The sequence below is a fragment of the Astatotilapia calliptera genome, chromosome 20 (genome assembly GCF_964374335.1).
Source record: "Astatotilapia calliptera chromosome 20, fAstCal68.1, whole genome shotgun sequence".
In the NCBI taxonomy this organism is placed as follows: domain Eukaryota; kingdom Metazoa; phylum Chordata; class Actinopteri; order Cichliformes; family Cichlidae; genus Astatotilapia; species Astatotilapia calliptera.
In genome coordinates, this window is record NC_137441.1 from 35,510,736 (window position 1) to 35,530,524 (window position 19,789).

Genomic DNA, 19,789 nt, shown 5'->3' on the forward strand with positions numbered 1-19,789 from the left:
CTACGTTGTGTCATTAAATGATGTCACGTTCACGTTTTTTGGCCCCATGTTTTGTAAAAAAAAAAAGAAAAAAAAAAAAAGTTCTGGCAATCTGAAGATTTCTTTTTAAAAATGGTCTATATGTGCACCTTACATGTTTTAGCAGTTCACATTAAATATGATGTTATTGTATCTCGAGTTAAGACGCTTCATTCCCTTAAACTACTTTGTGACTGTGAGCATTACAATTGTGGATTCTATCACACACTTTATATTGTAGTAGCTGATGGCAAAAGCTAACATTACTATAAAGCTATATGTCAGTGAGCATACAATGTATCTCCTGCCAGTTGTTTGCAGGCTTGATAATCAAATAGGGCAAAGTAACCATTTGCAAACACACATAGTGCGGCTTGAGTAATGAGCAAACAGTAGCTAGCTTATTCCCAAACAGTGGCAGTATGCTGCCCACATGTCTAAATTTAAACTTGCACAAATACTCAAACACAAATGTACAACGACTCACAAAGTACACCTGCTGTAGCACATTCCCGTGCATGGCAGCAGCACAACTTGCTAAATAAATTCAATACATGCAATTTCTTTTATCTTCAGCCAATGATCATTTATGATTAGATTACAGCACTGTAGAGCCTTCACTTTTAACTGCAGCCCATAAACCAATTTAGGTCAAGACCCACTCATGAATGAAGCTTATAATGTAGTATTTCCACAGGCAGCTTCAAGTCCGATTGAAGTCCGATGACCGATTGTCATTGCACAGTTACACAATGGAACGTGAAGGACAATTAAAGCTCTGCATAAACAACAGCGATAGCTCACTACAATAATCAGGGTTCCAGTGGGGTGCCTTGAAAGAGGGGGGAGGGGGGGGGGGGGAGACTCAATAACACTGCCATGACCCCATTTTTTCTTGCCTTGTCAATCATTCACATCTAAGAGGCAGGTCTAAAGTTGCGTCTTGAAAGAGAGGCTTCCTCACCCTCAAAGAAAAGAGAAACGCAGGCCTGCAAATCAACCACCTATACGACAGAAGGACTTCATAACTGCCAACAGTCTATTTGATTAAACAGGTTTCATTTACTTGGTTTGAACTCTCGCAAAGCCACATGGTAACTTTTCAAATGCTCTTGTCCTGAGCAAGGCACAGGGACCCATGGCCATAAAAATATTATACATCGCATTTATCTGCAATATTAACAATAAACTAGAACTACTATCTTGAGGTTGTATGCTTCAGTTCGCTAGTGAAGCTTCAGTTTACATCCATGGCTTTGCAGACTCATTGTATACATTCATGTCACAATGACACAGTGTTCATATTTTTGCTTCTGTAGGCCACCACAGCAGATTCAAAATGAAGCAAACTGTACAATGACTGAAGTGTAGTCTTCAAGAGGTTTGACAAAATAATGTCATAATTAACTTTTGGAAGTTGCAGTTATTTTCTGACCACTCAAAAATATGGATGGCCTCCTTTGCATTAAATACCTGCACATTAAGAGGTCCAATGAACAGCTAGAAACACTTGGAACCAACTCCAGATCTTTTAATAACAATAATAATGGATTGGATTTATATAGCGCTTTTCAAGGCACCCAAAGCGCTTTACAATACCACTATTCATTCACTCTCACATTCACACACTGGTGGAGGCAGCTACAGGTGTAGCCACAGCTGCCCTGGGGCAGACTGACAGAAGCCAGGCTGCCATATCGCGCCATCGGCCCCTCTGGCCAGCCCATAAACTTTTATGTTTTTAATATATGAAATAGCGAGGACACTGGATACAACTGGCCATGAACATACTTATTAGTCAATGCTCCGGTTCCTTTTGAGCTTGGATAAGTAAGTCCAACATTTTCTGAACAATATTCTGTTAAACATCCTGAATTAAAGTTGAGATGTCTTGACTGCTTTACTTCAAAGGGCATTTTTCAAATTGTGTGTCCTTGTCCAAAATCTATAAACCTGTGTGCCCATGTAGTGAAGACTCCGGCCACAGACTTTATCAGACGATATGATCACAATTACTTTATTATCTTATTAGACATTTATGCAGTTTAATAATATCAATTTAACAACTACCCTCCTTTTTGACAACCTACTTTTGTTCCTAGATTTAATATGGGATGACCAGTATATAAAGCTGGATGATATCATCTTTTTCTAATTTGCTCCAACTAGTATAATCACGCAAGATCAAACTTAAAGGTGACCAACATTAGAGTATATTCATGCATTTGTGTAATAATTTCACTGATAATTATAAATGTTTGCATACAGTCAGGTGTCAAATTAACTGTCTGATTCACATCCCATCAAAGCACTAATGTTGATTCCCTTTTATCACTCCAGTACATAAAGCGAGCTACTTAACCCCAAGGCTTTCCGCACACTGTGAAAAAACAGAAAACCTATTTTAGAAAGCTTGAAATACCGTGCAGCATTCCCCTTTCTAACCGCTTGTCAACAACTTTGACAGAATTACTCAGAAACGCTGAATGACAAAGTGTGCTTTCAAATATCAGTGGCCAGGTATACTTGCACAACCTGGCAGTTTGTACGAGCAAACACTACGAAGCTTGTGAAAGCCTTTTCCCTGAAATGAGGCGGTCTCACAAATGCCAAAAGTTCTGGACACACAGCTCATGTGTTTGGTTGCATGAGTAAGAATGTGACTTTGTAAGTGTATATTTGTGTGCACATGTGAGGGCATGCATGTATGCATTACAGGCACACACACATGCCGGTGTGTTTAAGTACTTGTGTGCGTAGAGCGCTGCCTTACTGAAAACAGCTGGACCTGTGTCCTCAGGGCAGTGCACGTTGTAACGGGATGACATCATCACCGCGTTGCATAAAAGGCTTGTGTAGCAGTGATGACCGCTGTGTGGGTTACTAACACTTTCACCCACACTGTGGTTCAACACATCTCGTTTTCTTCTGGTCTCAACTAATCACACAAACTTTTTTTTGTAATGACTCAACTCAGTGTGGAGGATTAATATTGATACAGCGTGGTTCACGATTACTCTTTGAGCACATGGAAGGAAGCAAACCGAAAATAGAGATAGAACCTTGCATCAAATGCCTAAAGCTGTAAACTGATACAAAGATAAAGCCAATAAATGATAAAGAGATCAGATCTCTGTGTTGCTGATAGTGGAACAGACATCAGACGCTTTGGTTAATATGTTTTTTTAAATGGCAAAAGATTAGCCAATGTTTGAGAGCTCAGCAGACTCACCCTTGATCCAGGTCTCTGATACTCTGAAACTTTACTGTTGATGGTAAATATCTGATTTAGATTTAGTAATTTCATATTCCAGGAAAAGAGCAGCACAATGGAAAAGGAGAGGCACAAAATTACGAACGCAGATGTCCCAGCGTTGAGTCAGAGCTCTGTCAAGGCCAATACTCTTCTGCACTTCTGCAAAGAGAGTACTTGAACTAAGAGTTTACATCAAATATCAGCTCATAATAATGCATATTAGAACTCTGCCCCACTCTCTCCAAACAGCGGCTGTGCCTTGCACACCCCCCTGTGGGGCCCCTTTGGGAGCTTTTCTACTGCAATGTCATTGCAAATGGTGTATAGATAGTTTAAAGAGGAGTGGTTAAAGTTTGTCTGCCTGTATTATTGCAGGGTCTTTACCTTACAATATAAAGCACCTTGTGATTTGGCGCTATATCAATAAAACTGAATTGAATTGGCATGTCTGTTGACAGGCTGCCTGTATAACCGAATAGTGAATATAAACTGCTGCGATCCACATCCTTGATCCAGATCCTTTATTATCGCTCTGATTCACTAACAAGTTTCTTAGTCTCCAAATAATTCAGCTGACACACAAACAACCTCCCCCCCACCCCAACCAAAAAAACCCCCAAAACAAAACAAACAAACACTGTTGTTTATAATGGAGCACTGTAACAAAAAAATAATTTCCCCCAGGGATCAATAAAGTATTCTGATTCTATCCTTCTTGGCAGATGTGACAAAGACAAACTTCAGACAGTTACAGGATATCTGAGCACTACCTTGCAGAATACTGAGTCAGCTCTCAAAAGGCAGCCAGTGTTTGCTCTTTTGTTAGCTGCAACAAAGAAATACACTATGGACTCAATATGTTCCATCACTCATTCTTCTGTTGTCTCTAATTAATAGGGGAGGATGTGATGGGATTTTTCTCAGCTGCATCTGGTCTGAATGCTTATTATTCCTGCTAGGATTGGGGGAAACAGCCTCATAGCAGAGCTGATTGATAAATTAATGACTTTTTTTTCCCTTGAAAGAGAAATTCCATAGTAATTGCACAAGCTAGGACAGGCCAACTCATTAAATGGCCCAACAGAGGGGATGACTCGATAAAAATGATGGTTTGGGATGGAAAGACAAGAACATTTTGTTTATAACAGAAACTGTCTGGTTAATTTTGACCCACAACAAAGGGCAAAAGTGTCAGTATGACAGAGGAGAAGGTGTGTGTGTGTGTGTGTGTGTGTGTGTGTGTGTGTGTGTGTGTGTGTGTGTGTGTGTGTGTGTGTGTGTGTGTGTGTGTGTGTCACTTTGTTTCCTACCTCTGCAGTGAGGCCCCTCATCCCAGCCGTCAGTGCAATCAACGACTCCATTACAAAATCTGCTTGCATGGAGACAAACTTCCACATCCAGGCATGGATATTTATTGACAGGACACTGGTTCACTTTGTTGTGTGTGCCTGGAAAACATGCAAAAGATTTTTTAAGTAAAAGCAGATGTATAAGGCAATATTTTAAGGCAGTAAAACTCAAAGATGAAGCAGAATAATGCATGCATCTAACCTCCTCCCCCCCCCCCCCAAAAAAAAAAACCCCAACAACAACAAAAACAAAAACACATCGTAAATTCACAACTGAGCTTAATGAGGCTTCATAAAACTATTAAACGCATTTTACATACTTAAAAGTGAATTCCTGGCATCAAAAGAATTAAATTTCTTTATGACTCATTAAAGAACTCTTCTAATGTTGCTTAATTTTATAACATTTATTGAGGAGGCTGTCATGTGCAAAGAGAAACTGTACAGAGATTTTCCTCGGTTGTCCATTAGTTTTGCATACTACTCTGGTGAGGTCCTGGCTTATTATTTCCTAGTATTATATGGACAAAACCCTTATAGTTAAATCCGCGACCTTTAAGATCATCACAGGTGAAAGATTCCCCAAAGGGAATTGTGTCTAGGGATGGGGATTGATGAGGTTTTATTGATACCAATTCCATTATTGAATTTGCTAATCGATCCAATTCCCTTATTGATTCTTGACCCAGTTTCATATGAGAAAACAAGTATGCCTGCAGATTTCCAGTGCAGTACAACTACTTTATCATTTATTTATTTATTATTTAATCCCAAACAGACTATCGCTTAATGCTAGATGAAGAAATGAAAGAATGTCATTTATTGAAAGCTTTATTTGAAGTCAACTAAAATCATGTTAAGCATCTGTACAGACGAGCTGCTCGGCTGGTAGCACTTGTGGTGCTCATCCATATCGCATCAAATGCATGACACTTGAGCAAGTGAATCCTGTGTTGCAGGAGATGTTTCAGCATGTTTCTGGCGTTCCCACCTCAATAATGATGTTAAAGACATTACAAATAAGTCGTTATCATGTTTCTGCATGAAGCAATGCTTTGGATCGCTTCATCCTCTCTGCTGTGACCCCCTTTTTCTGATAACACTAGACATGCATGTAGCAATACTGTTGATTTGCAATCAGTGTGCATTGCCAGCACCTGCGGACACTGATAAAGGAATTGATAAGCTCCAACACCGGTTTTCAGTTCCAATCCCTATTTGTGTCTCCTGTTGGGACACAACCAGCAATATTTTTGCTTGTCAGGCAAATGTGTAAACCACTGCACAATAGAGCCATCATAAAACAACAACATATATTAAAACTATTCTGGGCTTTATATACTAATAATAGAGTTTTAAAATAGTATCACCAGTGTGCCAGAGAGGCAGAATTCAGAAAAGGGGTGCAGCAGTCGCTGGCTACATAGAAGGGCTAAAATTAAAGAGATAAGGCTAACATTAATAAACATTTGCAGATAAAAATGTTTTATCTTTTACTCTAAATGGCTCACATTACTTACTATGGTTGACTGAGTTCCAGTTGGTTTAGGTCACTTCTATTATCAGAGAACTAAACATTTAGCTTTATAAAAAGGGCCTAAAGTTATTTTGCTGCCTGTATTTACAGGCCATAATGACTTTGTTTTGCTTTTAGATTTGCTGCTGTAGGCAACAAGTTGCACGATTGGTGCACAGTGTGTGTTTTGTTTTTCTAAGGTGCAAATTTGACACTAAAGGCTTCCTGCATGTGTTACAGCACAAGTGATACACAGCACATGCAAACATGCGGTTACCTTTAATGCGCTCACATATTAAAAGAGAGTTTGCAGCATAAGATCACTTGGCAGACACTGAAGGAAATTTTTAAAAGAAAACACTGATAAATACTGAATCTTAAGGAGTGCAGAGGACAGGGGCCATAATGTCCTCTGGCCTAGAAAATGCTGAGTTAAAAAAAAAAGACCAAAACATACAGTAGAGGCAGCGTCTCTTCCCTCGATCTCTCCCACTCTTCTTCTCTCTCTAGCTTTCCTCTCGGCCCACACTGCAGAGTAAACAGTTTGCCTTGGCTGTTTTTCTTCTTCTTCTTCCTCCTCCTCCACCTCTCCCTCTTTCTTTCTTTCTAACATCTGCTGACCCATTTTAGAAAAACACTTGAAGCAGAACAAATAAAGTTCACCTCCTTCACAGGAAACGATCTGCAGAGTTCTGCAGAATACATGTTGTGCTGGGATACGTTTTCAGAGGACGCTATCTGAATATGCACATAGCCCGAGCAGCAAACCTGCTTCAGATGTTCGCATACACAAATTCTCAGTTTTCTGAATATTAACCAGCTGATGCAGCCAAACTGCAGTTTATCTGACACTAGTTGCAGCTTTCCTGATTGTAAACCCAGCAAAGCAAATGCAGGGGAATGAAAACATAGTTTTTAAAAACTTGCTGTGTTATATCTTTGTATAATGCATATCGTTTGAGTCTTAAAAGAAAGTTACACGTCTCTTAATGCCCAAGACAAGCCATAACATACATGTGGGAGAAAGAATATTTGCCTGCATGGTGGCATTCCCTGATGAAAACCACTAGCATTCCTTCTGAGGCTCCCTGATCCATCCAAGAGAGATTAGTAACCACACACTGAACATCACATTTAACTCTGTTAAAACAAGTGCCTTAAAGTGACACGAGCTTCCATAACGATCCCACATCAGCAGCCTGCGTGGAAAATGTGCCACATTCAAACTTAGAATTAGCTTCTCATACATCTGGCTTAGGGAGGAGAGTAGCTCTCCCGTATGGGGGATGCTAGCATATTAGCAGCCCTCCTACAGCCTTGGCCTCTAAGCCAGCCTGATTTACATGCAACAGACTGCCAATGTGGGGATTTTTACATAAACGACAGTACCAGGAATAATCTGCCATGTACACTGGAAAAGAAACCCTGCCAAGGATTTAGCATTTGTCATCAGTTCTCGGGGGAGTATAAAAGACGAGTCGGAGTGCAAGACATCTGAATTATACCAACAGCAGAAACATGCATCTTTGCAACTGTGTGTCGAGGGAGCTTTTTTCTTGAAATGTGATCTGCTGACGACTGAGCAGACAGGTAAACTCACACACTCGCTAATCAAAGTAAACCAGGAATCGGATTTCTGTGCTCTACGGCCACCGAGAGACTAAAAAGATTGATCTCTGCTTTCCATCACACCCACAACAGGCTCTTCTTCTACACACATCTCTACTTCTGCTGACAGGGCAGCAAGCAGCAGAACTTTTTGGAAAACACACTAACAACTGCTAACAATCAAAAAGACTGACTACTTTGTGTTTCACAACACAGTAATACATTGGCAGGAGCTGAATAACGACCAGCAGCAGAAAGCTAAATAGAAAAGACAATATGGAGGATTAAATAACTTGTGGGGGACAATAGACATGAACCCTGTACCGGCTGCTCCAGTTTGGGAAATTGTTGGCAGTGTATTTTACTGGAAGCAGCCTTTTACTATTACTTTGCAAAGCTGAAGGGGAAATAAGACGTTTTAATACAGCTCTGCAGCTTTTGGTGAGCATTTTTTGCTTAGACCAGGTAAACCAGGTAGCAGGTAAAACATCTCATCAGTGGGCTGCTTTAACATTATCATTAAATATCTTTATTTCTGCAGCTGCTGAATCCTTGAAGTAAGACAACAGCAGGTGGCGTTTCTTAGCGGTTTGCTTTTGCCAGTTTGTAACAGCTGAATTTCTTTTTCTTGTATCAAATAATCTATTGTACTTAAACTGTACAATGACAAAATATAAATTATATGAACAAAAGGGGTATTTGGATCGATCCCATTCTGGTTTGAAGTACTTCAAAGTATTACACGGCCTACACGGTGCTTTCAGTGACTAATTCTATCTACTGTTCAGTTTGAATGGTTTCTAATCTCAAATCTGGTTTCCCAGGCATGACTAATTGTTAGTGACCTTTCGAAGCCGATTACGCTGACTGGTTCTCACAGATGGTTTTGACTCTGCATTGTCTTTAAAAATAATACAATTTTCAAACAAATCCTATGACAATAATAACGATGAGAATGAAATGCAATTTGTAACAGATTAAAAAATAAGTGCTCCATGACAGGAGAAAACCAAACATAGGAGACGTCTTCACTGCTCGAGCCCAGAACTGAAATGATGTCAAACAAGATGAACTTTCATTTGCACCCAGCTTTTACAGACTTATGTGGTGTCACTGATGCAAAGGTGTAAACAAGTCAGAAGTGCCGTTTCTGTGTTATAAGATCACTAAATCCATGTTGTTAGTATGTAAAGAGTTGGGCTCATTTCTTCTTTATGGTTTATTACTCTTACAATAACCAGTGTTAAAGTCTGTAGTGGTTGGGTATTTCCTTTGCCCGTGCTCAATTTTCACACATGCAATACGTCTCTGAAGTGTTTCCAGCAGCGAGAATGCCGCTGACGCACTGAGTCGGAGTAACGTAACTTGTCGTAACAATGTCCTTGTTAATTTGGGTTGAACCCAGGACTGTATAGGCGTTGGCTGAATAGCAGTGGTGTACACAGCTGACAGCCTTTCCAACAGTCCTCACCTGATTCATCATTTCAAGCGTTCACATATAAGAAGGCGAGGAGTTTCATGAAAAGCTTCCCGGCAGCGATTGTGAAAACAAAACAGGAACACAGAGAAACTTCTACGTTGAGCCCCAGGTCTTAGTTAATTTATTCATTGACTGCCAGGAGGTCGCACATAACAAAACAACTTTACCATATCTCCGGCCTTACCTTGCATTTGATCCTGCAGTTTATATTCCACTTTATTCACATTCTCACAGCATCATTTATTTACTGCTCTCCACAGCAGCTATTTTCACGGTTATGCACATCACTGTGTCTTATGGTTGCCAACTTTCCATCAGTTTCAATCACAACACAGCTCAGAGCAAGGGACTGTTGATTGTTCTGTTTGCTTGTTGGTGAGGTCAAGCCCGACTTTTTTCTTTAAAAAAAAAAAAAAAAAAAAAAGAATATTAACCGACAATTTATTTGTCTGGATTAAGTCCCTCATGCTTTTGTTATCCCACATAACCAACCCCCCGCCAAAAAAACCCCATCTTTGCTGTCAACGTACAGAAAGAAATACCTCACTTAATTCTATGAGACCAGTTCTGCAGCTGTCATTTACATTTTATTAATTTTACTGACATTTTTACTCTTTAGCATTATTAAGCCACCTCACTCTGAGATTGCAGAGATTCTTTACTGAGGCAGAAAAAGGGAAAATTACAACTCCCACACCTATTAGCGAGCAGAATGAGGATCATTACATCGCTGCACTAAACATCAGGATCATTTAACAGTGATATAAGCATAACCTCACAGCGGCCTCCGGGATCTTTATTGTTAACTGTTCTCCGTGACTTACTTCTTTCATTCTCGACGTATCACATGTGAAAAAAATTATCTGAGATTCATCGTAAAACAAACTGAGTTGCAATGCCAAACTCGTTTAACTGTCACGGCATTTCTATTGCAGTGTGCAGTCTTTGCCAAGAGCACAGTGCACACTTTAGATAATGCATCACCTTCAAAAATAAGCACAGCTATCCCTTGTATGTCGTGGGTTCCACTAAGGTTTTACTGATGGACACCAGTGAAAGACGGTCTTTCCTAATGTGCGCTTCCCTCCTACACCTCAGGCTTCAGATCCAACCATCCCCCATCCTCAGTAGTTATGCAATTACCTTAAATTTAGATCCCCTGTCGATCTTTTGTTCTGCTCATAAAAGCCCGCGTTTCTTCCTGCTCTCTGGGTTCCATAGCAGCCCCTGACTGACTCCCATACAGTCTGCTGTCAGCTCGAATTAAAATGTCACGCAGGGTGACAGGCAGGCCTGCCCACTGATGGACTCTCCCCACTCTGGAGTCACACACTTTGCAGCGGCATACAAAATGAGCACATGACTATGGCAAACCCTACTGAGGAGAAATCCACTGGGAGCAGACGTGTGTGCTAGTTTTTACCCAATTGTAATGAAACAGTACAATAAATACAATGCCACAACTGAACTGTATTGTAGGTTTTGTGTATCTAATACCTCTGTCTTTCTCTGCATGGTACAATCAAGATACTGACAAGGATCGTGTGCAAATGACCCAAAATTCATGTTTGAGTATCATGCACACAGACATGACTACAAAAGGGTTCAGCAACGGTAAACTCATTAAATAGCAAAACATATTTGGAAAAAAACAGCACTTCTCTTCCAAAAGTTCCAATGAGCGTTAAAATGAATACACACTTTGCTTCAGTTTCACTATTTTGTTGGGAAAAGTACATTTATCCATTTCAAGCTAAACACAGACCAAGCACAGGATTTGCCTGCAGACAGAAGAAAATCATGTCAAACTAGTAGTTTGGAAAATGGTTGAAGTTTAGATTTTGTTATTCCTGCTATGGACACTTTAGCCCTATGAATATCCTAAATAAAATAATAATAATCAAACAACTAATCCACAGATTTAAAAACTATTTTAGCAGCCCTCCAAGCTTGTGTGGATTATTTCTCCAGGCTGAATTCTTCGAGTGAAGCAGCACATCGCATCTATTCACCTCCTTGTTTACCCAAATGTGCTGGCATAATTGATAGGTTGTTTCACTCAAACCATTACTGTATAAAAGCTGTTGCAAAAAAATATTTACAAAAAAGTCATCTCCGCAAGCAAAAGAGACTGCATAGGAACCATAACGAGTAGGGAACAGAGATGAATCTACTTAAGCCACCGGACAGGGAGGAAGATGGACAGACACGGGACAAAGAGAAAGATGTTGGGAAGGAGACAGGGTGTGTCGGAGACAGCAGAGAAAGGGAAGTGGTGTCTGCGTGGTGTGTGAAAGCCCTGCGATCGTGGTCTTTTGATAGGCTGGTGAAGCTGAGGAGGGCTCAGGGCTATAGACCAGAGGGATTTACAGGGCTTTTCTCCTTCCTCTGTGGAAGCAGTGTGTCAGCCACTGCCACTACAGACCCTCTTGCCCCTGCCTAGTGCCCCCTGTGACTACAGCTACATGACTGATTATAGGCCATGAAAGGATCCCCCCCAACCCCCCAAACATTACTGTAAAAGGCTGTTTCAACAGAAAGAGGATCAGAGCCTTAAAAAGACATTTCCATTTTCCTCCTCAGCCTAAACGCTAATCTGCTCATTTTCTCCTATACAAAGGCTTTTTCTGTAGGAATAGCTCCTTCTTCCCATGACTCCATGCCTGCATCCCATCCCACCATGACAGCGGCCGCCAAGACATGGTTGTCCTGGAGAGGCTGTTGATGCATGACAGGCAAGGGACCAGGCTGGCCAGCGTCCAGAGGGGGCGCAAGGGCAAGAGATGGACAGATAACCTTGTTGTGTGGCCTGCAGCCGCCTCAGGCAGCTGCGTGGAGATGATAGCTCAATCTCCCCATCAGACCTCCTCATTAGCTCGGCCCCAGGCCACAGCATGCACTGACATGGAGCACAGTGTTTGGGCTAGGAGGCAAGCTATATGCTGTGAGGTACTATGCGCTGTACAGCACTGTGCCACTACACCATTGCATCAAAGTCTCTGAAGGAGTTTCCAATATGTTCATTACAGCAAACTGTAATGGTGCAAACACCCAAGATGAAATAATATGATAATAAGCTGAAATAAACATTTCATAGAAAGCAGTGTGTGTTTTGTGGTCCAGATTTGGTCATAGTTTCATTAAATATCTTTAGCCTCTTTGGACAAGAGCCCCTCCGTTTCATTATGAAAGTGCATTCCAATGCATATCCCCTCAAAATTACTTTCCGCCATCAACAATGAAAACAAATCAACGTGTGTGTCTGACTGCATCTACACAACATACTCGCCACATCAATAAGCCAATGGGGACAGTTATCATGCCAAACTGATAGTGTGAGTACAGGGAGTATCTTAATATTTACAAGAGCTAACTACTTTCAATTAAAAGGTCATTTTCTCCCCCCTGAATGGGACTTGATGATACCCTATGAGGAAAGAAAAGCTGTGTATTTGCATGACTGAGATGCAATTCAACCGCCTCTTTATAGTCATCCTGTGAACATTTTCATGTTAAATCAGAAGACTTAAAAAAACCAAACTACCAAATTAGAGGCAGACAATCGTTGAATCTGATGTTAAAAGGGATTCCTGCATGGAAAGTGCTTCTCGTGATTGAGAAAGTGCTCACATGCTAGACTTCTTTAAACATCTGTTCCCACTCTCTGGCTCAACCACACTGAATGTGGGTCATGCAAGAATCATAATTGCATACAGACTTGACATACAGAGAGGAGGAGTCTTTTTCCCTTCTTTTTAGAGCAAGTGCTTGTGACAAGGAAGCAAAGTAACTACACAGCACTTTTGATTTTACCAGCAGCATCCTCTATAAGCCCTAACCAGGACTGCTTGAAATGAAAGCTATAATTGTCATGTATAAAAAAAGATTAGTCAGTCAGTTATTGCTGTAAAATCTCAAGACCTCGGTGAAATGCTTTCCCCATCCCTCTAAAACTAAAAAAGAAAAGTGCCAAAAAAAGCTGCTGTTGCTGTTGAACGGAACCAGCAGGAATACTAATGAATGTCAGTGACAGTGCGAGTAACGATGTCTCAAAGGATTTACTTTTGTTTGTGGTACTAACTAGTTATATAAACCTTTGTATTCTAAGAAATACCGCTCGTGTGGAAGTGTGTGCACAAGCATAAAGGTAAATTGGATGGTTAATAAGCACAGCGTGATAGCAAGCTTTTATCCACATCTCTTTATCCCACACTGCATCAGTTCTATGCACTTAAAGGCCTGCATTGATATAACAGCCCAAACACCCGTCCCTGACCACTTTATATCTGCCAGATAGGGCCAATTCTGCAACGTTTTACAACTACCTATAGTAACATTTAAAAAGCAGCAGTCCTAAACAGAACACCATCGCCGAGACACACAGAGTACAAACTCCTGCCCCGAGGCCACATGTCAGGGACTTCCTGAGACCTAAGCCTGTATGTAATTGAGGTGAAATGGCCTGTCTGGACTGAACTGAAGCCACGCAGTGAGGAGGAACCAGTGCAGTCCTTGGGAGTGGCTAACAGGGTCACACTGACAGCCAGGAGTCTGTACAGGCAACCTCATGATGGATGTTTGAGAGGGAGGTGTACACTGGCCCATACACCGAAAGCCTGCGTAATTCCATGTGCAACCCCCTCCCACCCCGCCTCCAAAAACCACATGTTCATACATGGACCGCCTCACCACTCAGCTTCAATGCCCCTGCGATAAATAAGCCTTCAGACTAATAACGCTAACACACAATACTGACACCCCCACCTGGATCAAGCTAGCACCCCAGTCACAGCTAGCGCCTCATGCAGTGTTACTACCCTGCTACTGTGGGTGAAGCTCGTCTTTAGCTTCTCAACATAATTACAGCCTAGATGAGTGGCTTGGAAATGACAGGCAATTAGGCCTCCAGACAGTATGATACTGAGGAGCACCCTTACTTCCAGAAAGGATACTTGAGGTGTAGATGAAAGATCCAGACAAATACACACATTTACGACTTCCCCTCTCACACACTCTGATAACAAGTGAATTCATGATCACTGTAAGCAAAACAGGTGTAATTTTCAGCAGAAACGACACATGCATCAGTCCAATTAGCTGGACCGGTGTCAAGAAACAAGCAAAAGGATGAGTAGAATAAACCAAGCAGATTCTTACTTGAACTTTTGAAAAGCTTCATATGTGGCTGCGTGCACTGCCTGCAGTGTCACTGTTTGATTTACAGGATGGACAGACTGTGGGGCAATCCCTTAGCGGGATAGAAGCACAGCCAAGGAGCAGATGATTAGAAAGCAAAGAAAAAGGGGAAGATTGGGAGGAAATGATTTTTTTTCTAAGCCGATATCCCTGTAAGTGTTCTCTGTAGACCAAGTGTGCAGATGGTAATTAACTTAAACGGTAGATAATGTCGTAATTATAGTAGCGTGCACCACTCTATTTCGCGTCAACATTAACACACAAAATTAGACTGTGGTTTGGAGGCATGTCGAAACGCAAGTCTAGAGAGAGGGGAACTTCTCGTAATTCTCTGCCATCAACATAAGTTTGAAAGTAAAAGTTAGACTGCTTTTGTAAACGTTGAAGCTGATAAAATAAAGCAGTGGATAAACACAGGATACAGTGAACTTTTCAACATAAAAACAGTGCACCTAAACAAAGCCTCTGCAGTTAATCCAGATTTTAGCCCTTTCACATGGATCATTGCCTTCCTTTTTATCTACCATTTCCATAACAGCTCAGTTGTGAGCAGCCTTGTTTACATCCAGCTGCACAGATCATCCTATGATGCTTTCCAGTAGGGGAGTAACCAGACTGATGACCTGCAAACTGTTTCGCCCTGTGAATGGAAAAGCCAGGATAAAGGGAAAAAGACTTTTCCATTCCTCTGAGTCAGAGGAGGATTTTAAATAACCTTTAGAGCCATACTCTTTCAGAGTCTCTGACTCCATCTCTGCTGGCTCAGGCCCATTTGCTCTGTAGCTTTATCTGCAGCCCTCCATTCTAAACACTACTCAAATTTAATGGATGGCTCAACTAAAAGACTTTGGATAAAATCACAGTCTGGCCGCCTTTCTTTGTGATACTTAAAAGGCGCCCGGCCTTTAATTTACTTATTAGACTGCAAACACAGAGCGGCACAGCGAGAACGTGCATTTACTGCAGTAACATGTTTATTAAGGATGCTTTAAAAAAAACAAATACGAGTAAAGAAGCGCCTTAACTAAAAGATAAAACGAGAGGCAGCGTAGAGCCCATGGGAAGCGGGTAATTGAGCAGAACATATCTTGATGTTCTGGTGAAACCCTGCTCTCCATCTCTCCCTGCAGAAGATGAATCACACCATTGTTTGTGTCACCAAAATTACATAAGAGCTTTGCAGACCTCACTCAGTTCAATTGCATGGTAGAAAAGGGCAGAAATTGAATAACTGCATCTTGCTAGAATGAATTAGGTGGACCACACACGTTTTGTTTTTCCAAAACGCCTTTAAAAAGAAAAAAGTAAAGTCCTTAGCTAAACTAATAAAGAAAGAGTTTGGCTGTTAGCAGTAAATTATCACGGTAAAATGTGCATGACTCTTTAAATATGGGGTCGTGACAGATGAAGTAGATGAGAGAATCCTTTCTTTTTAGTTTGAATGAGACACAGATCATCTCTTCTTTCTTTCTACTTTATAGGAAAGGAAAATGAGACTTTCTCCATTTCAGCACTTTTACATATAGGAGATCACAGCATCCTATGAGTAGTGGTGCGTTACTGCTGGGCTATATTACATCCACAGTAACTAGGACCGTTAACGCTGTGAGTCACTGCCTTGCCTTTGCATGCCAGTATACGGTGAGAATCCTATGAGAGATGTAAGGTGTGGCACAATAATATTATCATTAGCGTCTCCATATAAACAGCAGGAAGGCTTTTACCAGAGAGTTTATGGATGGAGAAGCTGTTAGATGTGAGTGGTTGGGACAAGAGTCTTTGGGACAGATCCCGCAAGAGTCCAGACAAGAGCAGACACATCCCTGAAGATTCAGACTAAACAAGGCCACATTAGAAGAGCCATAATTCAGCCGAGCAGCATTCTTTGCAGAAAGAGACAAACCTGCCTCCTTATTCAGTCCTAAATTTAACTGTCTGAACATTGCACTGCTTTGTCTTCAAAGCCATTTAAGGCTAGTCATTTTGATGTCTTACATCATATGCAGAAAATACACCGTGATGCATGGGCTATAAAAAAGGTCACTTTTTTCTCCAAAAGGCTCCTCATTTTGATTACAGTGCACCGGCCAAAGCAGGAAAGTACCAGTAATATGGCTGCAGGGTAAGGTTGGGTGATACGTAAGAATTTTCCAACCAACAATTGTCAGTCCAATAAACTGATGATAGGCGATATATTTACGCATGCACAGGCTTTTTGATGGGCGTAGCAATGTAATCATGCACGGACTGATTTGCGTGCTTAGAACACAAAAGAAGTCCAAACACGGACAACCTAATTGGCTTGGTGGAAAATGCATGAAAAACGTTTCCCATTGATGTCACACATGGCACGGAAATGTTGGCTGGAAGAGACATTTTGATTTTTAACTTATTTGTTGTTTGGTTGAGTGTGTAAGACAGACAAATACTGGAACAGCCTGTAAACACGGTTATACTGGAAAAAATAAGCAAGTTTCTATTTGTTTCCTTCCCCACCGTTGTGGTTTTTTTTTAATTTAAATAAAATGTTTTTGGTTTTTTTCTGAAAACAGGCGACTGTCGTCCTTTCTTTCTGTTATGAGTTTGAGTAAATGAATCGCTGCTGCACTCTCAGGAGGGTGCATTTGCTCGCAGCTGTGGAGAGCGCCGTTAAAACAGCGCCGTTAAAACAGCGCTATTATTTATTTCTTTTGACTGCTTCTGTTAGCTTCAACCAACATTATAAGCAAACTTACTCATGGGCAAATAAATAAATCGCCCTTGTAAAAACGATCGATAGCCTCAGCCCATCGTCGATAGTCAATATATTTGTCCAATCGCCCAACCTTACTGCAGGTGACACACAGGTTTTGGTAGCCGTTCGTGTAGAATATTTACAGATATCTGGAGATTCATCTGAGCCATCTGGACAGTCCTTCTCCCCATCACAGCGCCAGCCTTTGGAGATACAGGTCACCTGGTCCTTACATACAAACTGTTTAGAGCTGCAAGTCTTGGGCTGCTCGTCTGCTTTGGAGCTGGGAGCTGAAAAAGAAAAGCAGGAAAGAAAGGTGATGGTCATAGAATCATAAAATTTAGAGAAAAAAATCACATTAAAAATGAATGAAATTCTAATACTGGTAGAATAGAATAGAATAGAATAGAATAGAATAGACCTTTAATTGTCCCACAAGGGGACATTTGGTTGTAACAGCAGCCAAAAAGACACACATACAAACAAACACTACACAGGACACAGAACAGAAACATACACAATTTTTCTTACATATTTGCATTAAGGACAATGGTTACTATATACAGAGAGTACTGTACAGTTAGTAAATTAAATAAAAATAACTACAGGTAAGAGGCAAACCAGGTTGTAGTCCGAATCGGTTGATTAAATTATTGCAGTTACAGCGCAGATGTAAACATCTATGTTTGTTGGGAGCAGTTCTGATTGTACAGTCTGACAGCTGCAGGGAGGAAGGACCTGCGGAAACGCTCCTTCATGCATCTAGGATGCAGCAGCCTGTCACTGAAGGAGCTCAGACTAACTTTATTTTTATAATGGATAAAAGCAGAAAAAAAACACACTCTCCTCCATACAGACTCTAATTTCCAAATTCAAACCGCATAGATCCTAACTCAGCCGGGCAAAGCAACATGAAAAAGTTACAACTGTGCTTTTTGTGTTCAAAGTTTAAAAAGAAAAGAAAAGAAAAGGCATTCAGAAAAAAAGCTCCACAACCAACAACGTTTCTGTGTTTGTTTGCTGTTTCTCCCTTTTCTTCCGCAATAGAGGAAACAGCATGCTACTATTTTTAAATTACTATTGAAGCTGTGTTTTGTTTTGTTTTAAATTCTCACTATACAGGCTCTTTCATGTGTCGTGGCTCAAGCACAACTGGGCCACGACACATGGGTCCCCTGGGTCGCTGCCTGACCCATGGGAAACTGCAGAACACGGTAGTCCTGGGCAGCAAGTCAGCAGAGATTGCTGAGGCGTACCACACAGGCTAGCCACACCACAGCAATGCTCCTGACACATCAGCAGTCTGACAGTGCTGACATGTTTGAATTTACAAAAACCCATGTCACACAGAGCTCTACCTACAGCAAGAGGCTTGAAAACATATTTTAGTGGCATCAAGCCTCAGGAACAATTTTGATATTATATTTGGTCCTCGCTCTTCCCCAACTTAAAAGAGAAAAATAATAACTTTGCTCGGAGTGCGGGAAAGGGTTTTTTTTTATTTTGTACTAAACAAAAACATTTAGGTTAAATATATCACACACTATCAGTGGGATTCTCTTCACCTGGCAGTGAACAGTACAGCATAGGTAACCTAACCAAAGACAGACAGAAGGGGGTGGGGGCACCTAAGGCTTCCTAATTTCAGACACCCCTGCTACTAGTAACAGCACAAGTCCCCACCAGGGTTTAGTTTTTGTAATTTAGCTCATTTAAGCTTATAGTACTAAACTCAGTTTTCATCATTATTCTTAAATATATTAGTTAACCTTGAGAAAGCTGAAATTGTGCAAACATTTCCTCTCAGCATACAGAAGAGTGAAAATGGGCAGCTAGAAAAGCACAAAGCAATTGCTTTCTTTTATGCGAGTGGTCAAAAAAAAAAGAGAGAGACTACAATGGTTGTTGTTACTGTACTGTTGTGCAGCAATGCTCTGGGAAGGACAGCACCAACAGTCTCATTGTGATTCTCTGCAGTGACTGAGCCCTCGCTCACCCTGGATGACTTGCCTCCCTATGTACTTGGCAGGCAGGGAGGTGTTTGGGGTGAGTGGTGGAGGGGTGTACCGCAAGCGGGCCAGGATGTGACTGAAATCACAAGAGAGCGCGGAGCTAGTGTATCATTGCAATCACGTCTCTTTTGACTGTCAGACTAAAGGCTTTGGAACTGGACTTTTCTTTCTCTCCATCGGACAATGTATGTTTAAGTAAAGCAATAAGACTTCTGAGTGTCATGTTTTTGTACTACAATAAGAATCTAAAGGGCTGCAGGGATCAAACTGCAGCACTCCCATTATACAGCAACACCTTGATACTCAAGGAGATAAAGAGAGAGTGCTAGATTTTAAAATGCAGAGCTACAGCCTTGAGTTTTTTTCTCTTCTCTCTTCTTAAACAAAGGCTGGAGGAAAGCTTAAAAACAGTTTCAAGTGGTGCAGAAGAAGAAGACTTAAATGTAGCTTTAAGACATCATACTCCAGAATCTGTTAAATGTCACAAGGCTCCGATAGGAGGCTAAATCTGAGATACTGTAAGAGTGAGAAAGGGAAGCAGTATAAGAATGGACAGAGACCATGAGAGATGGAAGCTAGCCATGGCCTGAGGCCAGCCTGTTACTTTTGCTTTCTTTCAG

The 19,789-nt window shown here is 41.1% G+C and overlaps 1 protein-coding gene across 2 annotated transcripts in view; it reads right to left on the bottom strand.

Moving 5' to 3' along the window:
* LOC113013000 (low-density lipoprotein receptor-related protein 1-like) overlaps nt 1-19,789 on the bottom strand; it is an 80,217-nt gene that overhangs the window by 51,507 nt on the left and 8,921 nt on the right. For both annotated transcript variants that reach the window (XM_080294410.1, XM_080294409.1), the window contains exons 2-3: nt 17,301-17,447; nt 4,585-4,722 (exon numbers count right to left, since the gene is read on the bottom strand). In XM_080294410.1, the coding sequence (XP_080150536.1) occupies nt 4,585-4,722; nt 17,301-17,447 (285 nt within the window). The remainder of the gene's footprint in view (nt 1-4,584; nt 4,723-17,300; nt 17,448-19,789) is intronic.